At 43.2% G+C, this 13,482-nt stretch overlaps 1 protein-coding gene across 2 annotated transcripts in view; it reads left to right on the top strand.

Annotated features, from left to right (window-relative positions):
• Positions 1 to 13,482, top strand: part of LOC311234047 (ubiquitin carboxyl-terminal hydrolase 54-like) — a 121,904-nt gene that overhangs the window by 21,637 nt on the left and 86,785 nt on the right. For both annotated transcript variants that reach the window (XM_084321138.1, XM_084321137.1), the window contains exon 2: positions 4,033 to 4,125. In XM_084321138.1, coding sequence (XP_084177264.1) covers positions 4,033 to 4,125 — 93 coding nt within the window. The remainder of the gene's footprint in view (positions 1 to 4,032; positions 4,126 to 13,482) is intronic.

The raw sequence follows: 13,482 nt of genomic DNA, 5'->3' as shown, positions 1-13,482 counted from the left end.
CCTGGTCTACACCCTCCCGGCCCAGACCGACAGTGGGGCATTATCATTTTTATAATTTTTTTAAAGATCGATCTTGGGATTTTATGAATTGCTAATTCAAATGAAGATCGATTCAGAATCGGGAAATACATTTTTTTAACCCAGCCCTAGTATAAAGCTTAAGCATTTGATTTAAATATAACCCATTTAGATGAGCTAATCTGCACAAATCAGATTTTGGTTATACCCTAACACACACATTCACACAACATGCACCACTAGTATGCTAGTACGTAGTAGACGCACACAACAAGACACATATACGATTGTGCATGCATGCAGACGCACACATGCAAACTTTCCTTTAACCTCTCCTGGGCATCTCTCTCTCTCTCCTCTCATCAAACTCCCAGTGAGGCGTGCAAGACTCCACCAGCACCACCCTCAACCTAGCCCCTTTCATGACTGTGATGCACCAAGTGAATACACAGTCCCTTGTCCAACCATGTAAAATTCCTACAATTAAGTCTGTCTCGCTTTTCTCTATCAAAATGCTTCTCGTACAAGTATCGCAGAGACATTTCAAAGGTACTCACAGTTGCACGAGGGTTTCGGACAGACAAACGCTAGGGTTTGAAAGCTCGGCGTTGCTAATAAACATTTTAAATAATTTTTATAAACTAGTCAACACTGCTCAAAACGGCTTTAGCTGCCTGATGCGCCTGCGCTGTGATCATCTGTCCGAAACCCTCGTGCAACTGTGAGTACCTTTGAAATTTCTCTGCGATACTTGTACGAGAAGCGTTTTGATCGAGAGAAGCGAGATGGACTTAATTGTAAGAATTTTACATGGTTGGACAAGGGACTCACAGTCACGAAAGGGGCTACCCTCAACCCAGCCCATTATGTTGGGAGTATAATGGCCAGGCACTGTACCGGTATTTCTCCTATTGGTCTGTTCAGGCCCAGGGCAGGTGGAGATGACAAGGAGATTGGACAGTGGCTCTCAGTCTCTTGTTGTATAACATCAACATTATATTAGGCATCACCATCATGTCAGGTAGAGGCTAGGAGTTGATGCAAGGAATGGGTGTGCTGCTATACGCCTGCAGCTAGGGTGAAGGGATGGACAGGATGCCACTCAGTTGTCGAAAGCTTTTAAAAAAAATCTCCAACAGGTTACAAACCTTGAAACAATCAAACATTCAGTCAATAACAAACACAGGGTGGGAATCACCAGTTTCATCACGATACGATATCGATTCTTTGGACAACGATACGATATTTAACGATATCACAGTCTGCCACGATACGATACGATTCGATTCAGGTGCCTGCGATCGATATGAGACGATATTATATGCCCATTTAACCCTTTGTCGTATGGCAGTGAAAGGGTTCTGTATTGAAAAGGTTAACCATTTGGTAGTGCAGTAGTGAAAGGGTTAACACAATCAGTAACATTTAAATCAACAAAAAAAATGGCAATGGAAATATCATTTGACATTTTTATTTTTGAGCTCTTCCAGACATTTAAATTAATTTTTTTTTCTATTAATATCCTATTCACTGTCGGAGCTGTATTTTGGCTGGAAAAGGCATATTGGGAGTCCGAAGGTGCAGTACCGGCCAGATCCTGGTAGTGGGGCTATCTCGAGAATGCAGTAACCCTCCTCCTTCCCAGTCCCTAGTGCAGTGGTTCCCAAAGTCGGGGTCGCGACCCAAAGGTGGGCCGCGAGCAGCCACGGGTGGGCCGCGAGATGATTTAAAAATAAAAATAAAAAAAATATATATATATATTTTTTTTAATTTTAATTTTTTTTATTTTTTTATTTTAATTTTTTTTGTCAGGCCACTGAACTTAGAAGCAGGCCAGGACAGTGTTTCTAGTTGTATTCTAAAATTCTATTCTATTGTATTCTAAAATGTGACTATATGGTTTTATATTAACTTAATAAATAAACAAAAACGAAAAATCTACTTATTTCAACGAACATTTCAAACTAAATAACAGATTATGCACATAAAACGCTGAAAACAACCGAAGCAACAATAGTATTTTAATGAGGCTATTATTATTATCATTATTATTTTGCAACAAGTTAGCCCTCTCATAAATAGCACATATAAATGAATAACTAACTTGAACTAACTTAATAGGATTGAAGTGATATTTGGCTTAAAAAATCGGTCGCCTGGCAAAAAAAAAGAAAAAACGCCAGACGATGTGCATTGGGCCGCGGCTCTCTGACGCCTTATTTTCTGGGCCCCGGCCTGAAAAGTTTGGGAACCCCTGCCCTAGTGGACCTCTGCTGTTACGCTAACGCAACGTTAATTTCGGTATTTAACGCGACGTGGGCATAAAGGAATGGTGAGGATGCAAAGCATGTTAGATGCATTTGACCCGTTGTGGGGAAAAAAACAACAGGCACTTATTTCGGGTCGCAAAATAGGCGGACTCTGAAGCAATGCTGTCTAACGTTAACACTGCTACTGAGCTACTGTTGTGGCGGCCGGGCGGATATGCATTGCTCACCAGGGGATTTTCAAAATAAGAGTATCGCAATATGAATCGATCTTTTTACGTTGCATCGATCCTATTTGATAATTGATAATGGATCGATATATCGATCTGGATCGATGTATCGTCCCACCCCAACACAATTCGTTTACGCTCACATCCACTCACCAGTTCCTTCTCGTGTCCCTTCTCTACTGACAAATTCCCAGCGACTTCCTGTTTACCTCTTTCATCGACGCCCACGTGATGTATTTTGACCAATTACAGCCTATTCCCTGGATCACACGTGAATTATAATCAGCATTGCAAAAGCCGTAACTAGTGCACTTCCATACATCCAAAATGAAATAATATAATTCCATACATTCCATACATCCAAAATGAAATAATATAGTTAATCAATAGCTCAACTACCACTTATTAATGTTCACATAAACGCACAGTATAAAAAATCAAACTCAATATTAACTTAATTCACATCACCCAGAACTACAGTGCAAAGTATCTTTCCAATGGACTACTCAAGCCTATCTTACCTCAACCAAAAACCTCCACCACCCCATAGAAAGCTACACAATGGGATTTAGTTTTTATTACCGTTTCCAGGATTTTTCAAGTAAAGGATCAGAACTGCGAGTGAGTAGACCAGCCGTTTAGAATATAATACCTGATATATTTCTTCCTTTCCCAGGATCTTAAGAGTTTTTCTTTTAGACACATCAGTTCAGTTATTTTTTAATAGAGATTCCTGTCTTCTTGATTAGATTTTTTCAGATTAATATTATTATTATTATTATTATTATTATTATTATTATTATTATTATTATTATTATTATTATTATTATTATTATTATTATTATTATTTTTGTTGTTATTATGTCCAGCTTTTTTTCCTGTATTATCCTCATCACATCTTTGAACATTGGAAGTACACATCCCTCTGTGACATCACTCCCTGTTCTACATTACATCCCACAAACTGACATTTTGTTCCCACTGAAATAGTATGGATGTGATTTCTCAGGATTTACATTGTCTGTATTCCTGTTTAAATGTTTTAATCACTCACAGCCTGTTTGCATCGTTCTTAAAAAAACATCCCCCCGAAAAAAGGCCTTTTGAAACTCTGGTGAAGAGGAAACCTAATCGGGAAGAAAAGCACAGGCACTTTAGGCAAGGCGGGAAAAGTCAACAGCGCGCAGCACTGAGGAGCGCATGTTGTGTCTGGCACGGGCCGGCGAGCGGAGACGTAGAATGTCTGATACGTAAATTAATCCGCTCCAGGGGCAGAGGGGCGTGGGAGGGGGTGCTGAACATCTGAAGTTGGCACAGAGAGACAGCCACTTGACAGGAGACGTTAGCATACTGCAAGCAGCCTGGGTTGACTTGTATTCCCTCATAGAGTATTTTATTTTTAATTTTTTTTAAATTTTAAATTTTGAAATCAGGTGAAGGGAGGAGCATTTGCTACTTTTCCATCCTGAGTTATTGTTGTTGAAGTCTGTTTTTCTCATGTTCTTTCTCTCTCTCAGGTCCTTTGGCACCTGGATATCTTTCGGCGGAGCTTCCGCCAGCTGACCACACACAAGTGTATGGAGGACTCATGTATCTTCTGTGCCCTCAAGGTAAGTGTGTGTGTGTGTGTGTGCACTTGCGTGTGGCACGGTCTGTGAATTCTACTCTTGGTCATGGCCGGCGTTGGCCGCCCATCTTTTGAAGGGGATTTCCAGCATGTGTGGACTATGGTGACACAGGATGATAAATAACACAAAACATATAGGCCATAACAACACTTGTCTTTTGACTGTACTGTAAACCAGACAACTGCCATCTCCAATGAAAACTGACAAATAGAAATGCTGTACCAGCTGCCAAAACAAAACAAAAAAACTACTAGTATCGGCCGATATGGCTCATAGATGATCAGCGATTGGTATTTGCATGAAAAAAAAACGTATTGGGGCATCCCTACTTCAGACCCCATTGACTTTGCATTTGTTTGTGGCTAACTGGCCAGAGCTAGTATCAGGAATAGCATGGACCGGGCTGAGAAAGGACTCAACTAATCAACAACATCATTGGTACGTAGCAAATAGGGCTAGGGTTCCAAAAATCACAACTATCCCTTTAACACTTTGGGTGCCGGGAACCGTCTTTAGACGTCTTTGCTGGCCATGCTAAAGTTGCCGGAGGACGCGTTACGTCGTCCTTATATCAATATTTCAAAAATCTGCGATCGGATTCATATGTCCCCTCCGCTGGCCTGAGATCCACCAGCAGGACCCACTGAGCTCTCTGGCGGTTCAGGAGCGCCATCTGGTGGCCGATCGGCGCAATCGCCAAACAGGATGTGCCATAGAGGTTGTGCTAGACGTCCGTAGTACTTCCGGGCGCTCGCTATAGGTCATGGGACTCTGGCTCGTCACGCTACACAGTGATCGATTGGCAATAACTCGATAAACAACATGATTTGGACGTATATACCATTATACAAGCTGGAGATGGACCGGGTAAAAATATATCCCATAATGATAAGATTTCTACTCTACGATGATCGCCCAACGGCGCGCGGAGACTGGGGTGAGTTTCAGCGTGTAACGTTACCGTCTTCGATACTAACTGCTATTATCAACATTTGACCCACATTAGATGATTGGTATAACGCTGCCCACGGAATTATAAACGCCCCCTCGCCCATCCGGTCAACATCAGATGACGTGTAGTAACTTCTAGAAGTACGTCTAGTTGGAATTTTTTATATCGCACTGATTGCCATCAAACTGTATTTCATCATCAATATAATGCATTTGGGGCTATATATCACGTTCTGGAGAAAGCTGCAGAAAGAGATGAAAACATACTTATACATTAGACCATACTTTACTATGAATATGTGAATGAAAAAGTTTAACGTTGCTACACAATGAACAATACATATAGGACTTTGAATGGGCCCTAATAATGGCAATGTAGCAATAGAATTTAAAAAGTTATAGCCCTGCAAAGAAGGGGACTTTCTCCATAGACAAATAGCGCTGGCAATCTATGGTATATCATGAATTTAACCTTAGGCAGCCAAAGTGTTAACAAAGTGTTTAAACTGCCCTACAGTGACCCCTGCTCTCTGAGTCCTATAGACCACCGCAACACTTCTGGGATTCTGAAATCGGGGAGGAGATAGCAGGGGGAGCAAATGAATGAATGTGGATAAGAGCCTTGATGTAAGTGGTTGCAGCTACGGCTGTGGGGGTGCTAGAGACATGATCGAATAGACTTTTATGCGCCTGAATCTCCTGAACACGGCGCGACCCATTCCTAATCGATCAGAACTAAATCGGCCGAGCTAAAGTCCCTTTTTCAGCACCTACTCCCCATACGCATGCGCAGATTGTCAACGGAGTCTGAACGGCGCGAGACGACGCGGGAATGAATGTTGAATGTTCCATCAGAGGGGGGAGCTTGTGGTGGTAGTGTGAGCGGCTATAGACCACTGCACTTAAATATAAACATTAGTCCTGGAGACTCAATAAGGTAATTGTAGATGTCTCCATAAGACGCGTCTGGCCATTTAGTGGGATACTTTTTTCATTATCCTGTTCGGCTGAAAGGACACTGGCCACCGAAGCTCCCCCCTCTGATGGAACAGTCCACATTCATTCGCGCGTCGTCTACTTGTTGTATTAAATTAATGAATTAATCGACTAGCCCCACCCGTTCATTGTAAACAATGATCCATGTAATTGTATTAACATTACTGTGTGTTGTAGCTATGTTAATAAATTCTGAAGGGCATTAACGTTAACGTTAGTTGGGTATGTTAGCTAGTATGATAGTCCAGACAAACAAAGCTTTTTAGTTAACTTGCTAGCTATCGTAGGTATAGCTATTTAGCTAATGTTGATAGCATTGAATAGCATCAACGCTAGCTGGCTGGCTACAACGAATTCTCACAATATGGCATCGTAAATCTCAACACCAGCCATGGGAATACTATTTACAAAATTATGGAGGCTTTCAACTGAAGGCGTATGCTATGGAACAGTCTATGTGCTTGGCTACTTAGCTAGCTTATTTGGGTTTTCAGAAAAAGGCCCGCTATGTGACGCTAATCTCTAGCTAGTATCGTATCGTGTATTTCATCACAGTAGCCTCCCGGTGTTTAATAAACACTTCTAGCCAGGACATATCTGGACATATAAGACATATATGTATCATGTTTATTTTTTGTTGGCAGGGTTTGCGCATGCGGATTAAGGGAGAGGTGGGCTATCGCGTCAACGTTTCAGGAAAGATGCGTATAGGCTTGTAAAGACGGGAACGCAAGGGTGGCGTTGATTGATTGATTTATTGCATCTTCAGATTTGTCCGCTCTGGGACCAGTTCTCAGAAAATAGCGTATTCAGGCTCCCAGACGCGGTTCCGTGTGGACGAAAGGTGCATACGATAAAATACGTTGACGGATACAACCGAAATCGTCTTCGTCTGGACATGGCCTTACAGTCTCTCTCACACCAGCATGCATATAAAGTTGGCTACTCCACAGGCACAGCACTAATATCACTTACTGATCGCTTAACTGTTTGAAACACATAGACAGAAAGTCAATTGTGGGTGCTGTGCTTCTGGATTTTAGCGCAGAATTTGATATCATTGATCATGAGCTCCTACTCGGGAAGCTATTAGCGTATAATTTCAATTAATGTTCTATTCAATTAATGAATAGTTACTTGGTTAACAGACAACAAATGGTATTGTTTAATGGGACACTTTCAGATATGGAAACCCTTCAATGTGGCGTCCCCCAAGGAAGTTGCCTTGGTCCTTTGCTCTATAAAAGGTTTGTTAATGATTTACCTTATGTATTGAATAATGCGTACATGGATGTTTATGCGGATGACATGACAATGTATGTCTCTGCAGAGAAAGATAACTTTGTTAATACTTTGCTCCAAGAAGAGTTAATGCTGGTTTCTAATTGAGTTACTGAAAACAAGTTCAAGTTAAATGTTTCAAAAACAAAGACTATCATGCTGGCCTCTAGAAATAAATTAAGAATGGATCAGGAACTAAATATTGTGTTGAATGGTGCTGCTATTGAGCAGGTTAGAGAGGCCAAGTTGTTGGGTGTGATTATTGATGAAAAGCTTGCTTGGTCAAGGCACAAACATAGTGGCTAAAATTAGTAGGAGTATTTCAATGATCAGAAGGTGTGCTCATCTATTGAGTGAGAAGACAGTTAACTAATGTTACAAGCTTTAGTCTTATCCCACTTGGACTACTGCCCAACAATTTGGTCGAGCGCTTCAAAGCGGGATTTGGAGAAACTTCAGCTCGCTCAGAACAGAGCGGCACGTCTGAATGGTGAAATACAGTTGAGTTACTGATTTATTTAGTTAGTATTGTTAGTTTAGTTAGTTAGTTTAGTTAGTATTGTATTTGTGGTTGGAACCTTTGTGTGTGTTTTTTTGAGATTTTGAAGATGTTGAGAATGTGCTTAGGCTAAGGTGTTTCTTATGTTTTTATTGTTTTCTTTTGTTACTGTAATGTAGTGTAATGTTGTAGGTTGTTGTGTGGTAGGACCCCAGGAAGAATAGTCTTTCACCCATGGGTGTAGACTAATGGGGATCCATAAATAACACACACACACACACACACACACACACACACACACACACACACACACACACACACACACACACACACACACACACACACACACACACACACACACACACACATTATCTTGCAGTGTCACATACAGACTCATTTGAAGTGATACACATGCACACACCTACTTTACTCATTTGCAGTGTCATCACTTGCGCGTGCTGCACCACCTTTATTGCATTCCATTTAATGTGCAGCAGTGCCAGAGGCCTCCATCACAAGCCCAAGACCTCAGCAGGAAATAAGCTGCTCCCCCCTCTCTCTTTCCATCTCTCTCACTCTCTCTCTATCTGTCTCTACCTCTCTCACTCTCATTCTCTTTCTATCTCTCTACCTCTGTTCTTCCCCCCCCTCTATCTCTCTACCTGTGTCTTCCTATCTACCTCTACATCTGTCTCTCTCTTTTTCCTTCTCTGTCTACCTATCTGTCTGCCTTTCTGTCTCTATCTAGCTCTCTACCTTGAACTCCCTCTTTCTCTGACTACCACTCTCTATCCCTCCCTCCCTCCACCTCTCTGTCTTCATCTGTCTCTTTCTCTGCCCTACCTCTCCACGTCCCCCTCTTCTCTGCCTGTCTGTTTCTTTATCTTTATCTTGTTCTCTCTCTAGTCTCTCTCTTTCTCTTTCTGTTGCTGGGAGGTGTGTGCGTGAGTCAGAGAGAGAGATGGAGTTAGGGAGGAGCTAATTGGTCTACGTCACCGGAATGTCTCACGATACCGATACCGATACTGATCCGATACCAGTGCATACATTAAAAAAAATTAAAATTAAAAAAAGATTATATACATTTTATTTTTATTTTTTTTTAAATACAGCTACTGTTTTATATATACTGTTTTTTTTTGTAATAACTAGAAAGTAATGGTATTTATTCAACAGGTGATTGTATAGATTTGTATTAGTATCATTAATCAATGAGTATGGGGCTGCAGCACTGCAGATATACCCTACTCCAATGATCCACACAGACATTATTCGTTGCTGCACTTGCTTCCAGAAGGCTCCGTTGAAGTAGCAGAGGATCTGTTGTGATTTTTGCACAATAAATATTCAACATTCTCTTTTACATTTACATTTACATTTAGTCATTTAGCTGACGCTTTTATCCAAAGCGACTTACAAGTTCTGTACGACAAGCCATCAGGAAGAGCACAACTCTATCAGCTGAGTAACAATGTTCATCAAAGTGTTGAGTGCTACAGTGTAGGTTAGTTTATTAGGACAAGTGCATGACAGTATGGTTAGTTAGGGTTAGATTTTTTTTTTTTTTTTTTTTTTTTTTTTTTTTTAATTCAGATAATGGTTGAAGAAGTGAGTCTTTAGTCGACGGCGAAAGATTGGACGTGTTTCGGCTGTCCTAACTGGGGTGGGTAGTTCATTCCACCATTGTGGGGCAAGGACTGAGAATAGGCGACTTCTCTTTGATGACCCTCCCGGAGCTTGGATAGGAGTAGGTCTGAGGCGGCCAGAAGATGCAGAGCGTAGGGGTCTTGAGGGTGTGTAGTTAGAGACCATTGACCGGAGGTAGGCGGGAGCAGTTCCCTTTGCCGCACGGTATGCTAGGTCAAGGGCCTTGAAGCGGATTCGTGCAGCAATGGGGAGCCAGTGCAGGTCCCTAAGAAGTGGGGTGACATGGGCCGACTTCGGTAGGTTTGAGATCAGGCGGGCCGCTGCGTTCTGAATGAGTTGAAGAGGCTTAGTGGCAGTGGCCGGGAGGCCAGCGAGCAGTGCGTTGCAGTAGTCGAGGCGGGAGATGACTGTTGATTGGACGAGGAGTTGGGTGGCTTCTTTTGTCAGGAAGGGGCGTATCCTTCTGACGTTGCTCAGGAGGAATCGGCAGGTTCTGGTTGTCGCTGCGATGTGAGCAGAGAAGTTCAACTGGTCGTCGAGGACAACACCAAGGTTCTTGGCGGTCGGGGACGCGGTCACAGCTGCATTCTCGACTGTGATGGAAAGGTCGGTCAGGGGGGAGGATTTGGCCGGCAGGTGGAGCAATTCTGTTTTGCTTAGGTTCAGTTTGAGGTGGTTGGTCGTCATCCAGGCGGAGATGTCGGACAGACAGGCCGAGATCCGCTCAGAGACGTGGATATCTGAGGGAGGGAAGGAGAGGAAGAGTTGAGTATCGTCGGCATAACAGTGGTAGGAGAAGCCATGAGACGTGATAATGTTACCCAGTGATTTAGTGTAGAGGGAGAAGAGAAGGGGTCCTAAAACCGAGCCCTGGGGGACACCCGTCCGCAGGGGGCGGGTGGCCGACAGGGTCCCTCTCCATGACACTTGGTAGGAGCGGTCATTGAGGTATGATGACAACCATGTCAGCGCAGAGCCAGCCACTCCCATTCCTGCGAGGGCCGCGAGGAGGATCTGGTGGTTGACTGTGTCGAAGGCTGCAGATAGATCTAGGAGAATCAGGACAGAGGAGAAGTGCCTCTGTGACCGCAATGAGGGCTGTCTCTGTGGAGTGACCAGTCCTGAAGCCTGACTGATTAGGGTCTAGGAGGTCATTCTGTAAGAGATAAGCAGTAAGTTGGTTGGATACAGCACGTTCAAGTGTTTTAGAAAGGAAGGAGAGAAGAGAGACAGGACGGTAGTTGCCTATGACGGTAGGGTTCAGGGATGGTTTTTTTATGAGGGGCGTGACTCTGGCTTGTTTTAGGGAGGTGGGGACCACCCCCGAGTTGAGTGAGGAGTTGATGGTTGCAGTTAGGAATGGGAGGATGTCTGGTGCTATGGACTGGAGGAGTGGGGAAGGTAGCCTCAGACTCTTATCATTTGGCACTAAAAGCTAAACATTGTCACCGATATGGCTGTCGGCAACATGTCATTAATTGTGTACGCGAGGTGGTTCAGTGATGACGCTAACGTGAGCTAGGTTAGCTAGCATGAGCTACCGGGAGATGGAAAGACTAACGTTACTGGTGAAAATGTGATTTACGTTGGAATACTCCTTTGCCAACTTGCTGTACTTTGCTTGCAGGTCTGCAGCCATTATTGCTGGATTATGAATAGCCCCAACTTTAGCCAAGGTAACGTTATGGCTAAACCTTTAACGTTAGTCAACGCTAGCTTTCGGTTAGCTGTTCAATGCTAATAACACAACCAAGCGAACCCATCAGAGCTCCCCGTCAACACCGCTCTGTCGGGAGGATAGCATTTAAGAAAGTATCTGCTGTTAAAATGACAAACGGCATTGATACTTTAATTCACGGTCGGTTAAACACACGTTTGTTTTATAATGCTCACAGCAGACCGCAGTGTTGTTGATAAATTACGTGGTATCGGAGCGCAAAATTAGAGGGTATTTGCCGATACCGATACCAGCATTTTAGGCAGTATCGGCGGCATTTCCGATACTGGTATCGGTATCGGAACAACTCTAGCACACACACACACACACACACACACACACACACACACACACACACACACACACACACACACACACACACACACACACACACAGTAGTGCTGCACGATTTAGTGAAAGAGTGCGATGTATTTAATTAAATGGCAAATCGCAGCCTTTTTTGCAGTTATATAATTGCATGGGCTGACATCGCGATTGTAATTGCGATTAGATTAGTCGTGCAGCACTCACACACACACACACATTATTTTCTCTATTTAATTAAGACCAAATTCAGATGCCTGGCATAGAGCAGCCTGATCTGACAGTCAGTTGAGATGTGAGGTGAATGATGCTACTGTGGAGCAGATGTATTTGAGACTGTGGTGTTTTATGTGAGTGTGTGTGACGGAGGGAGAGAGAAACAGTCCGAGGGCTGATTCACATATTGTAGGCTTTGAAATGAAAAGTCTCCTCTAGGTCTTTCTCTTTCTCAATCTCTCTGCTCTCTCTTTTCCCCCTGTCTCCCTCACACTCTCTCTCCTTCTCTGTCTCTCTCTCTACCTCTACTTCTTTGTTTCTTTGTTCCCCCTTTCACTCTGACATAGGTCTGATACCAGGCTAAAATAAGAGTTGTATTGGAAGAATTTCCCTGATATTAAAATCCGATACCAAGAAACAGCTGTGTTCCTGGTAGAATGTGAACTGGTTTCTTCAGAAGGAAAACAACCGTTGTCCATCCCTTCTAATTGTTGGCTTTGTTTTTCCACCTTTGCTTTTCTTGCATTCAGATGGACTTTTACTCTCCCTTTAGCCTGACCTTCCTTTTGCCCCGCTCTCGCTCTCGCTCTCGCTCTCGCTCTCTCTCTTTTTTTTCTCATCTGTCTCTTTTCTCATCTGTCTCTCTTTTCTCATCTGTCTCTCTGCTCCCTCTGTGTGGTCTACAGTATGTCTGTCAGTGGCTCCTTATCTGAATTCAGCAGGACCTACTGCTGGGGGGGATTACTGGCCATCGCCACCAGCCGCTCCATTTGGCCGGGAATTATAAAAGCTCCTATGATCATCCATTCTCCCTATTCTCTCTCTCTCCCTACACCCCCGCCTTCTATTAGCTTTCCTCATCTCCTTGCTCCTTCACTCATCATCGCCAACCTCGCCCCCTCTTTGCTCTAGCTGACTCAACTCTCTTCACACAAGATATTGTGGAAGTGCACCATCGGGGCAGACTTCAACATGTGTGTGAGTAGTGTGTGAAGAGAGCTCTGTTTATTGAGCGGAGTGGGAGACGATCAAAGTAGTTGACAGAGGCGTGTACAATACGTATGGTACGTGTGTGTGTGAAACTGTGAATGTGTGTTTTGTTTTTATCACTCAACACAGGTTGTAGCGATTCTCTCCTTCCACTCTCATTGACTCAAGACTAGTCTCTATCCTGCACCACCTGCTGCTCACTGAATAGATCTCTATCCTGCACCACCTGCTGCTCACTGAATAGATCTCTATCCTGCACCACCTGCTGCTCACTGAATAGATCTCTATCCTGCACCACCTGCTGCTCACTGAATAGATCTCTATCCTGCACCACCTGCTGCTCACTGAATAGATCTCTATCCTGCACCACCTGCTGCTCACTGAATAGATCTCTATCCTGCACCACCTGCTCCTCACTGAATAGATCTCTATCCTGCACCACGGCCTGCAATTGTTTTCACCTCAGTGTTGAGAGCTGATTATATAAATTAATATGGTTAAATCTTCAGATGAGATTTCAATATTTGTAAAAAGCACGATCAGTAAATTAAAAATGTAACAAGAAACTGCAGTTCATTAGTCTCTTATATAAATAAATGTTGAAAAGGGTTGTGTCCATGGAAACGACGATGAACGCAGCCATAAAGGTATGGTTTCCTTATGCAGAAAAGACAAGTAATAACCCACATACTGACCACAATTAACCCACATACTGTCC

This window comes from Notolepis coatsorum, assembly GCF_963971535.1.
Source record: "Notolepis coatsorum genome assembly, chromosome: 9".
Classification (NCBI taxonomy): domain Eukaryota; kingdom Metazoa; phylum Chordata; class Actinopteri; order Aulopiformes; family Paralepididae; genus Notolepis; species Notolepis coatsorum.
Note: the sequence above shows the minus strand (reverse complement) of the source record. Positions and strands in the feature narration are given on the sequence as shown.